This window comes from Opisthocomus hoazin, chromosome 2, assembly GCF_030867145.1.
Source record: "Opisthocomus hoazin isolate bOpiHoa1 chromosome 2, bOpiHoa1.hap1, whole genome shotgun sequence".
Taxonomy (NCBI): Eukaryota; Metazoa; Chordata; class Aves; order Opisthocomiformes; family Opisthocomidae; genus Opisthocomus; species Opisthocomus hoazin.
Window position 1 is genome coordinate 33,018,830 of NC_134415.1, and position 18,441 is coordinate 33,037,270.

Below are 18,441 nucleotides of genomic sequence, written 5' to 3' on the forward strand. Positions count from 1 at the left end.
ACTCAGTTAACACAGCCCAGGAATGCAGAGGTTGTATGATCTTAAACTGCAGTACATAAAGATAATCCTGACTATGCTGCTGTTTAACTTTGGACACTGATAGAGCAACTTTCCTTGTTTTGGGTTCTGTTAGACACTGTTTAGTTTTTCTCCTTTGGATATAGACCTTGCAGCTGCAAAAAACAGTGGAATTGTTTGAGATGTTAAATGCTTATGTTAAAGGTTAAAAAACAAAGTATAAAAAGCTGACAAGGGAATTGCATTAGGTGAGCTTCAGAGCAAAATTTCTGAAACTGAGGATTCAGAGCCAGTATGTTCAGAGAACTTGCAAAGAAGGCAGAATAACTCAAAGAGCATTACACTTTTCCAGTAAGCCCAACCAGGTGAGATTAGTATGTGCTTGTTCATGTGACCACGGATCTTCTATATACCATGCTGGGGCATGAGAGTTTAACTCCCAGCAAACACTTCCCGAGAGAGAGAGAGCGCGTGTTTAACATCAAGCTGAACAATGGAGTGAGTTGTTTTGCATTTGCCTAAAGGGTAGCAAGTAGCAGAAGGCAAGATGTTTATTAGGAGAGCTAATCAGAGCACTCAGTTCCTAATTCTCCTGGCCTTTTGTGTATGTTCTAAAAGCATTAATAATTTCTCTGGTTTTGTCCAGAGATTTGTGACATGAGGAATTGCATGTCAGTAAGAGCCATAGAGAAAAGTCGAGTCAGAAACACAGTGCTGTGGCTTCAGGTCAAAGTCATGACATTTTACAGTGAGCAAGAACACTTGATCACTGCTGCTTGCTCTGTACCAGCTAGCACATCTGCTTGAACTACACAGGTAGGTTGACAATATGAATATTTCTCTGTTGCAGCAAGCTTCTAAGTTCTAGAAAAATCCTCTTGCAGAAACCAGGTCTTCGTTCCACCTGGTAACTGGAGATTAAATCTGCTTCTCTGAAGACAACGATCTTCCATTCTAAAAAATCAAGATTCAGGCTACGTGTGGGAGCAGTGATTTTCCTAGCTTCTTGCTTTAGTCAACCTGGCTACTGCATCAAAAGGGAAGATGAATGCTGGGGAGCTGAACAGGAAGCCTAACATGCAGTTCACTTTCTGCTTTTCTAATGTCCAAATCCCTTGACAGTAGAAGGCCCATTTCCCAAGACCTTCACAGCTGTGATGGTGCAACTGAAACCCTGGGAAATCAGAAATATAGCACTGATTGTAAAAGTCAAGAGCACAGGAAACATGGTATTTTGCAGAGCTACAGCAGCTAGGGGAGAACTGCAGTGGCCTAAATAGGATGAGCTTAAATCCCCATAAGCTAGAGTAGGGGGCTGAGAAAGTAGTGATTTTGACTGAAGGAGAGGGACAGGAATCAGAATTTTCTGTGGAATAGGAAGCCTGTGGCCATGCAAGAAGTGTGAAGCGTGCTGACTGTTCCTGGCGGTCTTTGACAACGGGCAAATGCCCAGGCTGGCACTGCTGGCAACAAAGGCTCAGTAACAGCATAGTCCTGCTGTCGGGAATGTGTGTGACAAAGGCATGTAATCAAATCCAGGACTTCTACCAGTAGGGTAATGAATGAAGAGGAAGATGTCCCCAACAAACAGTCTCTGGTATGGAGAAGCACCCAGGCTGGCTTGTGAGGGACTGGTGGATGATGTGAAAGGGTCAGGGCACGTGCAAAACTTCACAGGTATTTTGAGATGCACAAAAGTCAGTTTGATGGTGGTAGCTCAGAAATAAGTAAGACTCTGGCCTCTCTAACTAGGACAGCTGAAACATTTGATGTGTAACTAAATGAAGGAGGAACATCAGAAAGAATGACTGCAACTATTGACACAGAACAGACAACCTAAGAAAAGGTCAGGAAAACTGTAGCTGACTGATGGAAGATGAATATACTGAAGTATAAGGTGGCTTGACATTTAATTTTCAAAAAGATTTTTGTAACTTCTTCTGAAAGCTATTAGAGCTAAATTGATTTTCTCATATTCATTTTCTTCTCATTGTGTGCTTGTGCAGATGTGTTACAACATGCTGATTTTATTTTCAGGAACACCATTATTCCCCTTTCCATTTCCTCCTCAAAGTTTAATGTGGGGAGGCAGGAAAAAAAGACACACCATCTGCATTTCTAACAGTTCCCTGTTTTATTGCAGTACATCAAAGTAGGTTAATATTAAGTGTGTTACCAACATAAAATATTGGTGGTAAGTCATTTTTACATTGTTGACTTTCCACCTTAAATATTTCTGTGCAAAAGAATCTACATCATTGTTCTGTAGCAGAGAATCTCTTACAATGTCCCCTACAACACTGAGGGCATTAAACAAAATAGTGAGAAGAGGCAAAAAGCAGAATCTTTCCCCCACACGCACACTTGTCAGCTTTTATACTCTAAAACAAAAAAGTGATTACATCTATGCCATGCAAAACTGTACAATAATATTACAATGAAAAACCTAAAAAACATTTTAAAAATAAATGATATGAAACTGTCATACATAAAAAGGCAGATATAATTGCTCTGAAATACGAACACTGGTTTGTTTGTGGATTTCTTCCCTGTGGATGAGACTTTCTTAAATGCAGAATGAAAACAGGTTGTACTGAGCTGCGGCTGGAATGAGAGACAAAGTAGAGTTGGAATTTAGACTGGAAAGCCTGCAGCAGAGCTGTTTCTGGGGGTGTTTTATCAAATACAGTGTAAACCTAATGCACGTAGAAGGGTACAGTTTGTGTTAGTGCAGAAAGTAGTCCCATTTCCTCCATGAAACTGACTCCTATTAACAGAGAAAACACAGCAGAAGCTACTATGTGCCACTTTGATTCTCAGACTAAGGCTCAGGAGGTGTGAGTACTTACACTGCAATAAATTTTACCCTTAATGTATTCATTTAAACAGCCTGCATAAAATGGGGGGGGGGAACCTTCTTCCACCCTAGAGCAGGTTTGTCCTGTCATTCAGGGTCTGGCCATGCAAGACAATATGCTGCCAGAATCTGTTTCTGTATTAATTCTCCAACTGTTTTGTTTTGAAAGGCTGATGTACTCTGTGAACCAGTTAGATGGGGTTAAACTACATTTCTATAAATACACTATGCTTTTTGGACTTGTTTGGTATGACAGGACCCTTAACTCCCCTCTGCCGTGTACCTGAGAATAACACACCTGGCTTGTAATTTTATCAGAATCAAATCAAAGCGCTAACACTCCTGACTCAGTTTTGAAAGTTGTTAAAATGGGCAAAATGCACATTCGTAACAAGCCACAACAACTAACTGAGAGGAAAAGCAGCAACTATTTCACCACAGCCTCAGGAATGTTTTTTTGAAACCACCAGCTGGCTTCTACAGGTCAAAGGCTACAGAGAAGAGTACTGTAACCTTGCTTTTGTGTCTATGAAATGTGGAAGGAAGCCATGTATCTGTGTGCGCACACGTGCAGGGGAAAACTATTTACCAAACCTTTTTCCTTCTATAACCTGGAATCCTTAGTAGCTGCCTGAATCTGTTCAGATCCTTTGTTGCTATCAAAAGAGAAAAAATATGCAAAAACCCAACAAGCCATATGTTTAAGCAGCATCAAAAATGCAAACAGCTTCAGTCTCAGCCAAAAGGAAAAAATCGGCTAGATACATACTGTGTACAGAGAACATATGCTACAGTCAGAAATTCAGTGGGAGATTTTAAGCTCCCTGAACAAAATGCAGCCCTCTAACTGTGAAGCTGAAGCAATGCTACAGTACAAAGTAGCAAACAACAAACCTTAAGAGACAACTGCCTTTGAGATACCAGTCAAGCGTCTTACAGTTCAAATGACCAAGTTACTTTTCCTAGCCCAATGAGTATTTAAAAAGCTCAGCTACAGTTACATATGTTTTCAGTGTTCATACCAACAAAAAAAGATGAGTGTGGTTTACAGTTGAGTGTATAATCAAATGGTCCCCAAATATACAGAACTATTCAAGTACTAGGAAAATTTTTGTCTTTTCAAATAAGTGAGGTGGTCATTTGCTTTTCAACTGAGAGAACAGTTGCTGTTTCTCTCTTGAACAGATGCATATAAAAATGCACGGTACCAAACTAATGATTAAATACAGTAATCCTAAAGGAGACTGCCAAGGCTTAGAAATTGTGGTGTACAAACAGCGTAGGCCTGCGGAGCGCTCATCCTCTGGAGCTTAGTTTTGTAACACAGCTGACCCATGCTCTGCCTGAAAATGTCAGTTTTTGATAGCAATAGATTGCAGGCACTGTAACGGAGTAAAACAGGGATTTACTCAGTTTAACTGGTTGCTGTGTCGTGGCTCTTTGGGTTCCATTGTCTCCCCTCTCATGGGACTATCGTGCACGCTGCTCTATCTTAAATGACTGCTGTTTAAATGCCTTCTCTCAACATCAAAATAAGATTAATGTTTAAATACAACATAACAGTAAATACAAAACTAGTCTGCAAAAGGTTTGAAAAGTGTGTGGACGTGCTTCACCAAAAGGAGGGAATTGTGGGGAAAAAGCAGTGGCTATAGTTGAAGCAATATGTAGCCTTTAAAAAGAAGCTGATGTGGAATTTTAATAATGCCAATAATGCCCTGCCTATCTGTCCCTCAGAAAGACTGAAAACTTTTCTGGGAGGAATTAATTTCAAGAGCTTAGTTGTTGGCTAAACCTTTTAATATTAAATGCCAGGCTTGCAAAAGTAGTAGCTTTGAAGTGAAAACAAACAACACAACCAGCTTGCTACTCTGAAAAACCCTAACAGGAGAGAGACAGGCTTTTGATATGATGGTTTCTAAAGAAATTTCTTTAATTCCTGTCCCAAAATAACATTGAATGAGCTTAAACTTGGACAAACCTCTTGATTCAAAGTGAAACAGAAATCTTACCTAGGAGACCCATCATGATCAAATGGATTAGATGATCTGTGTCTCATTCCTGATTTCACATTTAGATCATACCTGGAAATAACTGTACATGGTTTGAACTTACCTATCACTTCTATTAGGGAAGACAGAAACTGGAAAACTCCAAACATCTCTATGTAGGTGAAACACTATATACTGCTGACTGCAAGAATATGGAATGGTTTAATAAGAGCCATAACAAGTTTCTGAAACCCACAAAACCCAGTATTCTAAATACAAAAAGCCCTTACATGTTCGAGTATGGTCATAATATAAAGCCAGCAACAACACTACTGAGAAGAGAGGCTCATTTGAACACACTCCCAAATGCAAAACACATCTGCCTCGCTAACTTAAGAGAGGAGACATCTTCCTCTTACCATCCATTTGTACATCAGTCTCTCACTTTATTCTGTTGACTGCGTGACCAGCTTCAGCTTTTTATTTATTTCTGCAACTTCAGTGGGCTCTGTCTTCCACCACATTACTTTCTGCCCTCCATCCTGACCTGCTATTGGAACCAAACAGCAGGTGAGCAAATAGAAACAACTGCAAATTGCACAAACCCACAGCACGGGTAGGGAGGGAGAGGAAAACCAACCTTGCCAGCACAGCAGTTGTGAGTGACTAGGCATCTTCGACTACCACAGTGTGAACAGTGTGAGGTCGGTCTTCAAGGTTCTTCATTGCTACAGTGACAGCATAGCCAGCCACAGCTAGCTTCGGGCTAAGGGCACTCATTTGGCTGATATGCACTAGTATTTGCAACTAGTATTGATGCAACTAGTATTTGGTAACAACAGTAACAGTTTTCTGGTTTGGGATGGTGAAGGAGATGTGGAAGACTGCTCCCTTCCGAGTTAAACCTGGTCAAAGGCGGACCCAGGGAAACAGTTTTCCTGCTGAATCCTGCTGCATTGAACTCCCTTGCTGCCTTAAGGACCTCTGCTGTGGCATGCCGTAAGGTTCCTCAGCTGCACAGCTAGCACACAAGAAACCAGGGCAGCCACCTGGCTGACCGGTGCCCTTGGTTGTCAGGGCAGGGGGCTGCTTTCCATCTGTTGTCATTTTTGCAAAGCGTGGGGATTAACATGAGAATAGGAATTATAGCTTCAGTTATGCTACCGCCAGAAGTAAACAAATGTTGCGAAAGCACTGCAGGGACCTCTCCTGGCACTGCAGTGAGTGCTACGCAAAAGGAATATCTGTCCTGGAAAAGGTTTTAGGCCAGGCCTCCGAGTCTGTATATTACCAAGCATGAAAACAGGGACAACACAAATCTTAAATTAAAGGCTCTCTTAAATAAGCATCCATCTTCTGCTGCATACACAATGCTTTTTTTCTTTGAATATATACATACGTATTTTACTCTAACATCTGCGTATTTATTTAAACTCTGTACTGTAGTAAAATATGCATCATTTTAATCAATAAGGATTTGCTGGCGACAATCAGACTGACATTCAAACATGGTGGCTGAAAGCTTTTATGTGCCTCTGACATACTGATCATTCCCCATGCAGGGGAAGGGGTCTCTGTGCTACTTGTGTACAGTACAATGAGCTACTGTACGAAAACAAAATCCTTCTGCATTTTCTCTTGTTGACACTGGTCTGGTCTACTTAAGCTACTTTTTGGGAAGTGGAGGGGGGGTGGGATAAATATGTCTTTAAAAATGAAGCAGCTGTAACCACAAAAAATGAAACCAATACTAATACAAATCTACAGCATCTGATATTTACCAACATCCTATCTTTGCTGGTTTGCTGCTGTCAAATCTGGGGAAGGGAGGGTGAGGCAGTGCCGAACGGTGCTGAAGACGACCAGCTTTTACCTTCCTCCGTACCCCACTCCCAGATCACTTTCAGACAGGGAATGGGGAGGGTTAGGATGATGATGGTGAGAACTGGAACAAGTGAAGGGGACACCCATGGGGACAGCAAGCTGCTGTGATGTCAAATCTGAATGCTGAAGCAGTTCATGAGTCCCAACTCACGTGGTCAGAGCTCTCCAGGGAGAGGCTCTTGGTCTTGTGAGGAGAAACCGGGCTGGGAGGGCTGCTGAGGTTGGAGCTGTTTGATGCAGTAGAGTGTCTCGGAGAGTCAGAGTCCTGCAGCCCAAAGACACAGAACACCACCAGTAAGTAACAGGATAGCAAGTTTGAGAGTGACTGAGGGTGTCTGAGCAACAGGTGACTGGATTCAAAGGCCTCCACGTATTTTCCTTGTGTCCAAAAATACTGAGGAATTCTTTTTGCTCAGAATTTCCTGGTCCAGGGACACTTAAGAGTGAGCTGTCAGATCATGCTGCTTTCAGCAGGCATAACTGACACTGACGTAAGGACACAGCACCTGTGGGATTCTTGCAGTCTGCATGCTGGCGAGGACCTCTTGGTCAGCACAGTGTGCAACTTCAGGTTGCCTGCGAAGCTACACTGGCTCCTGCCTTTTCACAAATTATGATCCGAGATGCTCTTGCACTGAACTGAGGAATCTTTATGGTACGGGCTTCATCACAGCTACCTCTTATAAGTCATTCCCAGGATATTAATTCAAAGCATCCTAATCAAGTTACTGCAGCTGGATCTTCCAGAGTACAGTAGAATGCAACTGTGTATGAGCTTGAGTTTGGGTTGACAGTTGCCTTCCAGCTTCAGCTCCAAGGATGTCTTTAGTACCATGACAAGCCTGTATGAGCTCTAATTTTCTCAAAATCCTTGGTAAGAAAATGGGCTGGGGAAGTTTTGCTGGCCAATTTCAGCTTGACCCCTCCCATGTAAAACATTCTTGGTTGGAGGGGCTGAGTTTAGCACTGGGCAGGACTGCAGTTCTATCATAATGATAGTCGTGTTCTGCACAGAATATAAATCATTATACCCAGTTTCTGCTCCAAATGAAATTACTGAGGGTTGGACTAGATGACCCACAGAGGTCCCTTCCAACCCCTGCTATTCTGTGATTCTGTGTGATTCTGTGACTATGTGATAATTCTTAAACTACCTTGTTAACATCAGAGACTGAGTACAAAATGTCTCCTGTGAAATGGCTGCTAACAGTCTATGAGAATAAAGGGCAGAAGGAATGTCACCGCTTCAAGCTGTAATAGGTCACTATCAAGCTGTTACTCTACTGGGCCAGTATTTTTGGGAGCCTCACTACCCATATATCTCCAGGTAAGGGGTGCAGTTTTCTGCATGTTAAATACCAGGATCAGAGTTGACACAGTTTGACCAAAGTCTTTTGTCAGGATAGCTTGAAATACAGGAAACGCAAACTTTCATTGTCAACGACTCCCCAGCTTGTAGCCAAACCCATGACAGAATTTAACTTCTCCATCTTTATCAGCACACTTGAATTTCCTCCTCTTTCTCCTGTCACTCACCTCTCGCTCATAGTCCCTTGTTGGTGCATCACTGCCTTGGTCCGGGCCACCAGAGGATAGGGAACCATCTGAGGGCGATGCCATAGGCTGACGCTTTGCTCCATAGCTACCTCCTGAGAATTCCCTCCGCAAAGCACTGCCGTTTTGCGCAGATGATCCTAAAACACGTGAAGAAATTAAACTGTTACAGATGCCCACTCAAGGTACTAGAAATTTGTTAGCTGTTTCTCTGGTTAGTTCTTCTTCCCTCCAGCATGTCCCAGGATGCTCAGCTCACAGCCTGTAGGCTGTGTGGGCTTTTATCTTGTCTGCTTTCAGCTGCAGTTTTCCCTAGGGATTCTCTGGTCCCTCCCTTGGCACGTCAGCGTTAGCACACTCTACCCAGCACAGACACAGTCACTATGTTCCCAGCAAAGAGAGCAGTTGTAGAAACTGCTGTGGTGGCAGCCTAGTTCCAGTGGCCTCTTTCTCAGGGAGCAGGTGGGTCGTACCAGTGGGTACAGACTACAGCAGACACACACGCTTTCTGCAAGCAGCTGGCAACGTGCAGCAAACATGGCATGTGCCACAGGAAGGGGAAAAAACCAGAGAAGTTGGGACACCAGCTTGCCTCTATTTCCATTATTTAGTCACTTGCCTGGTCTCAGCACAGGTCACTGTGCTAACTCTGGCACACAAAGGCAGCACTAGGAAAGGTGTTTTCAATGCAAAGCAACTCTTCCACATCAGCAGCCAGTTTTCTATTGCTTTCTTTTTGCACTGGCAGCAAGAGAGGCACCAAGAGCTCCACACAGTTCAGCAACAAAGTTGTTAACCATGGAGCTTGTGAACAAGCTGCCACTGATTTAAAACAGTTAAGCAGCAGCAAAGTAGTCCCAAGGGTGAGAATGTAATTTTAATTCAAACACCAGTTTAAAAAAAATTATAAATTACAAATGTGGGATTCTCCACAGTGGAAGCTGCTTATTCATGTGCTCCTTTGAAAGCAAGATTAAAATACTGTGCTTGCCCTCAACAGGAATACAGTCAGCCATTGCTTCTGAAAATCCTGTCTAGTGGCCGTATGGATAGAAGCAAATGCAGGTAGCCCTTTCCCTAAAATACTTGCGCATAGACCCAAAGCAACACAGTTCGGTTTGCTTACGTGCTGCTAACCCGCTGCTCGCGCTCATCGATCGTCCTGGTTCTGTGCGGGATTTCGTGATCGATGGGATACTGACAGAGCCACTGAATACGGTCCGACTTTCCTGAGGCCGAAGATTCTGCAATGCAGACACACACAGTGACATGTTTACTTATTGACTGCTGGCTCAACCTCAGATGTTACGAAGTAAGGCCCCAAAACACACGAAAACGCCAACCTTACCAGAGCTGAATTATCTGGGCAGCAAGTCAACAAAATTTGCAAAACAAGATTCTGCAGTTTAGTGCAGAGACTGGAAGCACACGCAACGCAAGAGTGAAGCGCTGAATTACATGGACATATGCAGACAACTGAAAGAGTATGTCTAATAATTCAAGGATTTCCTTGAAAGGATGGTTTGCAAGCCTAATTAAGCTGCTATATTCAAGTTACATTGCATAATGCCTTCTTTCTGAATACAGGCTTCCAAGGATCTTATTAACATTTCTCTCTTTGATGCCATCATTTGTATGTGTAACTTTAAACAATAACCACGTTAATCCCTAATGCCTGCAGAGTTATGAGCACATAGTGGATCAGTCTGTATTTCAGTTACTTATGTAACTCCAGCGGTATCAACAGCATTACTACAGACCTACATCAGTTGAGCCAAAGTGAGAATCAACCTCCTGTTTTCAGCCTGCTCAAAGAGGATGAGCAGAGCTCTTGCCACCGTTTTTCTATGTATTTTGATTTTCACTCCTGGTTTGCAACCTGAGAGTTCCAGTGTGATTTTCTAAATTGGTAAGTTCCTGGACTGAAGTGGTCCTTTACTGAGGGAAGAGATAAAACACAATTTCTCTACTTGGATATGGTAGTTCTTTCTTTAAACATAAGTTGTCTATAAAAGAAGGGAAAAGAGTACTTTGAAGTGAGTTCTGGGAAATTTTATTTCTGCTTCTGTTAACATCCAGCTGACCTTAGGGGAAAAGGCTGCTCAGCTTATTTAGCCCATCTCTCTCTATATGAGCTGGCTCCTTAGCCCAGACAGACTTTCTAATGCCCATGCCTATCATTTAATCTCTGGCTAAATATGAGACTTCACCCTGCTCCTTACATAATTTTCACTATTGAGTCATTAGCATTCACTAGAATTAGGTTTAGGGAACCCTTACAGATGCAGAATGTGAAAAGAACTGCAGGTAGCTCTGAGCATTACTATATTTCCACTTTACAAAACACCCCCTGCAATAACTGCTAATTTATTCCTATTTATATTTAATTATTACCCCATCCTCGCTCTGAGATAAAGTAGCCACACATAAAACAACAGTTGCAATTGCAATACCTTTTTAAGCTAGGATGTTACGGAAATTTCAGACCAGAACAAAGTTTCCACCTCCCAGGGGTATTCTCAGAGACTCTCAGATACTACCCATTTCTCTATCTGTATTTTTAAATGGGTAAGTTAAATAGAGGCTTCGTAATGAACTGATTAGACTTTATCAGATAATTGTTACCAACCTGCTGTCAAATCCAGTCTTACAATAATCATTGGAGTCATTACTGTAACAAACCACTTTGCTCTTACAGTCAACCCTTTGCTTCTCATTCTCCCAGTGGGCTAGAAATCGCTGAGTTTTAACACACAACAAACAAGAAAGAATTAAAAAATCTCCTCCTGTTCCCAGATCTCTCTCAAACACCAACAAAAGAGAATTGGAGACCTTACCAATGAAAAAGCCCTGTTTAATTCTCCCCTCATCCATTGCTGCACTATTCCCAATGAGGATTTAAACCTAAAGGCTTTAAAAAGTCTCTTAAATCATTGTGGGATCATACGGCTGTCTCTTGCTTATCTTCCCCCCCTTCTTTTTTTTTTTTTTTTCCTTTTAAATGTGAACAACCAGCTTACTTTGTAGGACAAAATACTACATTTCTGCTCCAGTGTCCTTCACCATGCAGTAAATGATGTGAGTTACAGATCAGAGTTTGAGCATCCTGGCTGTACGTAGACAATGGAGGCTCCCCTGAATATACGCAAAGGAACTAATGGGCCAAGGAATAATTTACTGCTGTGTTTTGGGAAACAAAGGAAAGCCAAGTGCAGCACCATGCAAATGTGTGCACTGAGGTTAGTACACTGGAGTTGCAAGGAAGGTCTTTTCTACTTGTATAAACCTACAACGGTTCGTTTTGCAAAGAGAACAATTATGTTTAATGATAAGGTGATTAACCTCCTTAACAGTGACTGAGCAGACAACATTACGGGCAGGAGGGGAAGGAGGGAACGGGCGGGTGCGTGAAAAAGACTTATTTATTTTAATAGCATATTCTAATGATGATTATTTTTCATGATCTCGGTTTGCAAAGTCCATGTAATTCCTCACAGAAAGTTTCTTCACAAAGCAAATCTTTCATTGTTCTTTGTTCTAGAAATAAAATAAGCACATGCCAGAGACCCTGGCATTTTGGACCAAAACCCCCAAAGTGATATGCACATGATGCAGAAAGGGGATTCAAAGGAAAATAAAGAGTGGTTATTAGTGGTAGTTATAAAGCAGCAAAATGCAGCAAGTTAAAATAAAGAAAAAAAAAAAAGAAACTTGAGCTTGCTTCACTTAACGAGAGAGACAAAAACCCCTCATTTAGAGCAACAATTCAAATCCTAGCAGGAAAATTCATCCCCACTGATGAACCAAATGGATAAAGGTGAGAGAAGAGAACAAAAAAAATCAGCAGCAGAGAAGCTGCTTGCTGAGCAAAGTTAATCACTGTGAAATAGGGTGAAAGACCCAAATTAGAGTTCAGTGCATCCCATTCCCCGTCAGGGAACGGAGCTGCTGTGGAGTTGTGAGTTATGTACGTGCAATCGCTGCTACACTCGCGGCTCTGCAGTGTTGCTGAGCCTCAGCTCTCGCACCCGCAGTAACCACTCCCACGCTGCCTTCTCAGGCAGCGGGGAAAGAACATACATACAGGGTCTAACTGAACAGTTAGAACACCTATAGAAAATTGTTTGCCTATGTTTCTCTGTCCATCATGCTGCTTCTTTCATTTTGTGTTTTTTGTTTTGAAGGAGTTTTCTGTTCATTACATTATAAACATGAGCTTTTTATTCTTCCATGAAATAATATGACAAAATCTAAAAGCCTACTTTAATGGGCCATTTTTCAACTCCTCTATGGATTCCGTGCTGTTTTGGTTCCAGTATGCCATCTGTACCAGGGACCACAGTCCCCTCAGAGGGGGTGCTACCCTTCTTACACTGAAATCTCCAAACGCAAAGGGAGGATGGACAGACACAAACCCAAAACTCACAGCCTTGCTTTCCATACAGCTTACAGCATCTCTACCCTCAAGCCACAAAGGAGATTAACGCTTTTCTTCATACAAGACTAAACCTCTCGTGCTCTAAGGAGCTGACAGGTACAAGATCTCGACACTCCAGGTTGCCCGCTTCATTTTTTTCCTCCAGTTTATGCTAGTAGGCTGCAACATCAGGATGAAGGATGCTCCTAAAGCAAAAACTTAAGAGTTATTGTCTGAAAGACCAGGGGTTATTCCTTACTGATCCCAGGGAGACTACTCACATGAGAAAGGGAAGGCAGAGAGTGGGTCACAGTCTGGTGATACCTCACTGCCTATTAAACACAGAAAAATTTATAGTACACTTGGATTAAAAAAAACCTGCTAAAACCAGAACTGAAATACAGCTTCAGTGACCCTGTAATGACCCTCTAACAGAGAAACAACTTTCAATTTGTCTTAACAATATTTTTTTTTGCATTTCAATAGAGCATTCCTCTTGTGTATTTGCATCTCTCCTCTTACCAGAAAAGCCAGGATGGATGCAGACCTGTTATCACAGGGCATGTTTTCCAAAACACTGCAACTGCATTTTTGCATATTAAAGGCTGTGACAATTAGGACCTCACAACAGTGACACACGACCATGCACATGACCCGTCAAAGCTTAGCTGTGCAAATTTGTTTGGGAGCCATACGGAAGAAATTTATTTTCCTCCTGCATTCATAAATTCTCTCTAGTGTTGTATGCAGGTATGTATCCAAAAACCTTCCCAGCGATAGGGATCTAGAACAGCAACCAAATGGCACTCAGAGCAGTCTGGCAGTGAAGGTTTGTCATGCATGTCTGAAGGGTGTCCAAAGGCCACAGAAACCAACAGCAGAGTTTCCATTACGGCAATGAATACGGCCCCCACCCATACAAACGCTGAGCAACCAACCACCATCACATACATCTACCTCACAGACCATTCCTGATTTATCTGCGACTCTGTCCCAAGCAGAACCGCAGGCCACAGCACGGTATACAATTACAATGCACAGCATGTACTTGTGTGCCTGTTTTAGTACTGCTTGTATTTCTGTTGGACCTAGAAACCCCCGCACAGTCAGACCAGCATGCACAATATAAGAAAACAGAAAAGACCACTTCCATCCCCCCAAGTCTACATTCCAGCTGGAACGATAGCTACAGAACAGTACCCTACCTCAGCCTCTGCTTAAAACTACCAGGATTAAGAGGATCTACATCAGCAAGTTGCCATCATCTTTAATTTTTGATCTTGCTTGTACATGTTCTAACATCACTTATTTACTTTAACCTAGAAACTGTCTGAGGCACAACCTGTGTCTGCCTCTCTCAATCTGTGTACACTACTGTGTAAAAATTCTTGTATTCCACACGATTTCATCATAAACAAACATTTTGAAAGGCTGGTCCAACACAGACAGATTCAGAACCATTTTCTAATGCAACCAGATACACAGCATCCTGCCAGTGACTGCTGGAGGATGAACACTGTGGAACAGAGAACTTCTCATTCAAAATTCCCACATCCTTCCTGCTGATTAAAAATGCTGTTCTCATAGCAAAAGGTTCAGCCCAGTTATTATACACTTCTTTTCTCTAAAGAAGTATCTTCTCTTCTCTGAAGTATCTGTTTCTTGGCATGTCAGAGCTGTGGAAAGACCACAGCTGATAGCAGAAAATAAATCAGCTGGGACAGAAGAAAGTTAAGGGGTGAAGGAAACCACTTACAAGGGGTTTTCTCCCATGTTAATAGCCAGGCAAAAGGAAAACCACACAGTGTTAGCAGAGTGAACACCTGACTCAGCCGTTCATACCCTCAGAGTCATAAAGTCTGGAGTACCGAGGACAGAGCGTGGAGGCGGGGAAAATGCAGGGTTTATGGAATCGTAAGAGAGGAATTTTTCAGCTGAATTAACAGTCATGTGGTAGATGTGCTCAAAGTTGCTCGGAGAGGAGATCAGACGGGAGTGATGATGAGGGAATTGATAAGGGGAACGCTGCTATCAAAGACAACAGAGAGAGAAAGCAATGAAGGATGGTTGTACAGGTTACATCGGCAACAGCAGTCCACAAGAGCAGTCAAACACTGAAGGACAGCCAGACAGCAACCCTGCTCACATGTCAACACACAGGTTCTTACATTGTCACCCCCAGTCCTCTGAGCACCTTCCTTACATGGTGTCATACGGGCCTGCTGCCCTTGCTGTGGCTAAAACATTAAAAACAAATAAAACTTTTAACTCATTGGGAATCGATTCTAGTATTTATTATTATTTGATATTTCAAAGAGCACCACAGTTGTAAAAGGTGCTTTACAGACAGTTGAGAAGCATCAGTTCCCTGCCTTGAGGAGCTTACAATCTAAAATAGACATAACACAAACAAAGGAAGGTGAACACAGGTGAGATGGTGTGGGGAGAAGAAAAGATGAGAATACACAACAGTTAAAGATCGTAAGAGATTTCCTTCTGTTATTCATGCATTTTAGCGATTCCATTAAAATTAAGTATCACCCGTACAACAAACACAGAGTATTTCTAACGGGAGGGAAGGGTGTTTCGACAGGATAGGGACACAGGTCGTGTGGGAAGGCGAACTGGTCAGTGTCAGACAACTGGGACAGCGTACTCTGCTGCAGACAGATGACACAAGGCCTATGTCCTCTGCACACTCACTTCATCCTCACAGTGCTTGAGTGATGAAGGGACTCGGCACTGCCGTTTCTGTGCTGCAGAAGACTAGGCCCTTAGCAGATACAGTGCAAAATTACTGGGAAATTCAAATGTTTTTAATAGGTCAACTGAGCAATGTGCTCCCAAAGTGTGACATAAAGAAAGAGAGGGGAGAAATAATCCTGCAAATTAAACAGAAACAGTTTCTACTCCATCTCTACAGAATGTGCTAATCCAAGCGCTCTTGTAACGTGAAGTCATCTACATCCAGATTTAATGGAAGAGCGTTTAAGGCTCAGTCTCCTTCCCTGTGCCATCTGTACATGTTCAGCAGGTGAGCCTGCAAGGGGATGGTTTGCCCAGTGGCCACCAGCAAATCAGAATACCTTTTTTAATTTCTAACTTCTAATTTTCTCTTCCTCTTGCTCAACTGATTTCATCACCTTAAAACAAACATATCTGAGTAATATTAGAAATGTTAGGAATTAAAAAAATAAAATATGGTAAAAATACAGCTTACCCCTCCGCTAAACCTAAGGCACTACTTTTTGTATGTGGAACGTATTAAAGTCTGGAAGAACATTAAGTCACATCCCAATACATATTATCAAACATTATTGTTACTGTTCTCTTCATTTCAGCTGGTAAAATCCAACCTTTTTTTTTTTTTAAACACACGGTTATTATGAGGCTTTGCATGTTAACCAAAACATCAATTACCACATTATGGCATATAAGACATAAGATATATTAAATTGTTATTAGTAAGTTTAGCAGCATCTAAATATCAGTACAAGAAGACACCATTCTATGAATGGTCCAGGAGAGCAGACTTCGCTGAGTTACCTGCTCACAACAGAGAACTGGCAGCAAAGCCAGCTACGTTCCTAAATGCCAATAAGGGAGAAAAGGGAGTCTCTAAAATCACAAGCTAAAAAGCAGAGGGTAGGCCAGCTGCAGACCATGACAATATTTAGCCAGCATTCATGAATGTGAGAAAGCCACGATATGGCAACATTTTTAAAACAACCCTCCATGGAACTTTGTCCATGGACTCCACCATTAGATGCATGCATGGGGTTCCCACTTGCTTTAAAGAATACCAAATATGGGTAAGTATTCATTTACTCTAAAAGTTTCTCATTTGAAACAAGCAAAGCTTCACACACCATCTAGAATGAAAGTATGATGGCTGATGTATAATGAGGTCAAACTGAAGCATAATGTTCAAATATAATGGCAGTCAAGACTAGCTTCTGTATGTAAAATACTTAGGCATGCAGAATATGAAAGCAAAATCAATCCTGTACATCTGATGTACACAGAGAGGTGGTCTGTGCTGCAGTAAGTGCAGTTCCAGATTTCAGATCTTCACTACAAAGGAGCATCCACGATAAAGTGGCTTCAAGGGACAAGAGGGCAGAAGGGAGGCCAGACTGTACGGCCAGTTAATTGGTGACAGGCTGCTAGGGAAGAAAAACATGTAAATAAATAAGTTTGGGGATATACTAATAGGAACGATTCTAAATTGTACAGAACAAGACAATGACCCAGATCTAGTATCCACATCAATAAAACACAAGTATGTACTGCTTACAGCTCTGTTAAGAGCAAACGAGAACTTCTGGTTTTTGTTGTGTTGTAGCCACAAACTTGCTTGTCAAAGACAGACCCCTGAGTAACTGCTCACCATGAAGAACAGAAGGACGCAAATTTACAATTGCCTGATAATCTCTAATATTTTCTCTCTTAAATCTGATCTCACCCAAGCCTTGGGCATGTTCGTTTCTCCCCAAACATAGGGCTATACTGAAAGTCAAGGGTGTCCGTTCATGGAGAGGATAACGGGGGACTAGGTTAACAGACTGCAGTTTGCCATAAATATATCTCACTGTTAATTTCACACGCCTATTGCATACCGAGACCTTGGAAACAACGGACAGAGAAAGCATCTTTGCCCCTCGTGTGGCTGCATCAGCAAGGGCAACCACATGCAGACAGGTATGTTGCACATATGTAGGCATCTGACACAACACATCAAATAGCCTGAAAGACTTTAAAGCATTCCATTTATCCAATTTTCATGTTGCACATTTACAATACAAATTAAACTCTCTAAAGCTGGTCTTTTAAAAGACATTATTAAGAACATTAGAGGGCAGAGAGCAAGCGAGCTCCTGTTGGCTCTGCATCCACCAGGCAGTTACGCCATGGGTTAAGGCAGCACAAGCATATGTCTTCTCCTACCCACTGACATACCGCAGCCACACAGGGCCATCGCTACCGTTCTAACTCCGCACTTCATTCAGTTTTTGGCATTTCCCCTGAAAAAGGCAGCAGAGGCAGGTTAGTGGAACTGCAGAGTTAAGTTTTGATTGGATTAACACTGCATGTATAAAGTGAATATGTATATATTCATTAATAATTATGAATACATACATATATAAAAATTGTCATTTGCTTTATAAAGTTAATCCATGGATGCTAGATAAAAGTTAGGCTGAGCTGGCTGTTTAGTTTGTGACAATCTCATCCAACACAGATTAAAATATCTATTCTCTATTAAAACCTGTTTATTACTAAGGACGCTTCTGCCTGCATACCTCTATACAGACTTCAGTGAAAGGTCATTGCTGGATGAACAAATTTGTATCAGTAGATCCAGACAAATTTGAAATTTCTCAAACAAGTCAGAAGAAAATGCAAATAAAAAGGTCCACTCCATTCTTTCAGACACTTTCTGCATTCCAGTATCTCATAAAAAAAGATGCTATACCATCTAAAACAGCTGGATGAAGAAAATTTGAGAAAACTATTAGCCTTGCACCACTTGTGCCCCCTAGTGGCAGCCCTCTTTAAATGCAAAACTGTATTTTATCATCTAATTTCATAAACAGAAACTGGCATTTGCACAATGAAACGCTGCAATCTTTCCCATAGTTCTTAAAAGGCAAATACTTTTTCTTCTGCAACATACTAATCTATTTAAAATACAAAGAAGGTGTTCCAGCTGCAAAATA

At 41.8% G+C, this 18,441-nt stretch overlaps 1 protein-coding gene across 14 annotated transcripts in view; it reads right to left on the reverse strand.

Moving 5' to 3' along the window:
- Nucleotides 1-2,124: 2,124 nt before the first annotated feature.
- The window catches only part of CDC42BPA (CDC42 binding protein kinase alpha), a 188,683-nt gene continuing 172,366 nt past the window's right edge, over nucleotides 2,125-18,441 (reverse strand). For 5 of the 14 annotated variants that reach the window (XM_075413114.1, XM_075413113.1, XM_075413120.1 and 2 more), the window contains 3 exons: nucleotides 9,431-9,548; nucleotides 8,287-8,444; nucleotides 2,125-7,015 (listed from right to left, as the gene is read on the reverse strand). In XM_075413114.1, coding sequence (XP_075269229.1) covers nucleotides 6,884-7,015; nucleotides 8,287-8,444; nucleotides 9,431-9,548 — 408 coding nt within the window. In that variant the 3' untranslated portion in view covers nucleotides 2,125-6,883. Of the gene's footprint in view, nucleotides 7,016-8,286; nucleotides 8,445-9,430; nucleotides 9,549-14,563; nucleotides 14,750-14,889; nucleotides 14,959-14,987; nucleotides 16,888-18,441 lie in introns of those variants that run through there. The other 9 variants (XM_075413111.1, XM_075413110.1, XM_075413108.1 and 6 more) reach the window with 5 other exon arrangements.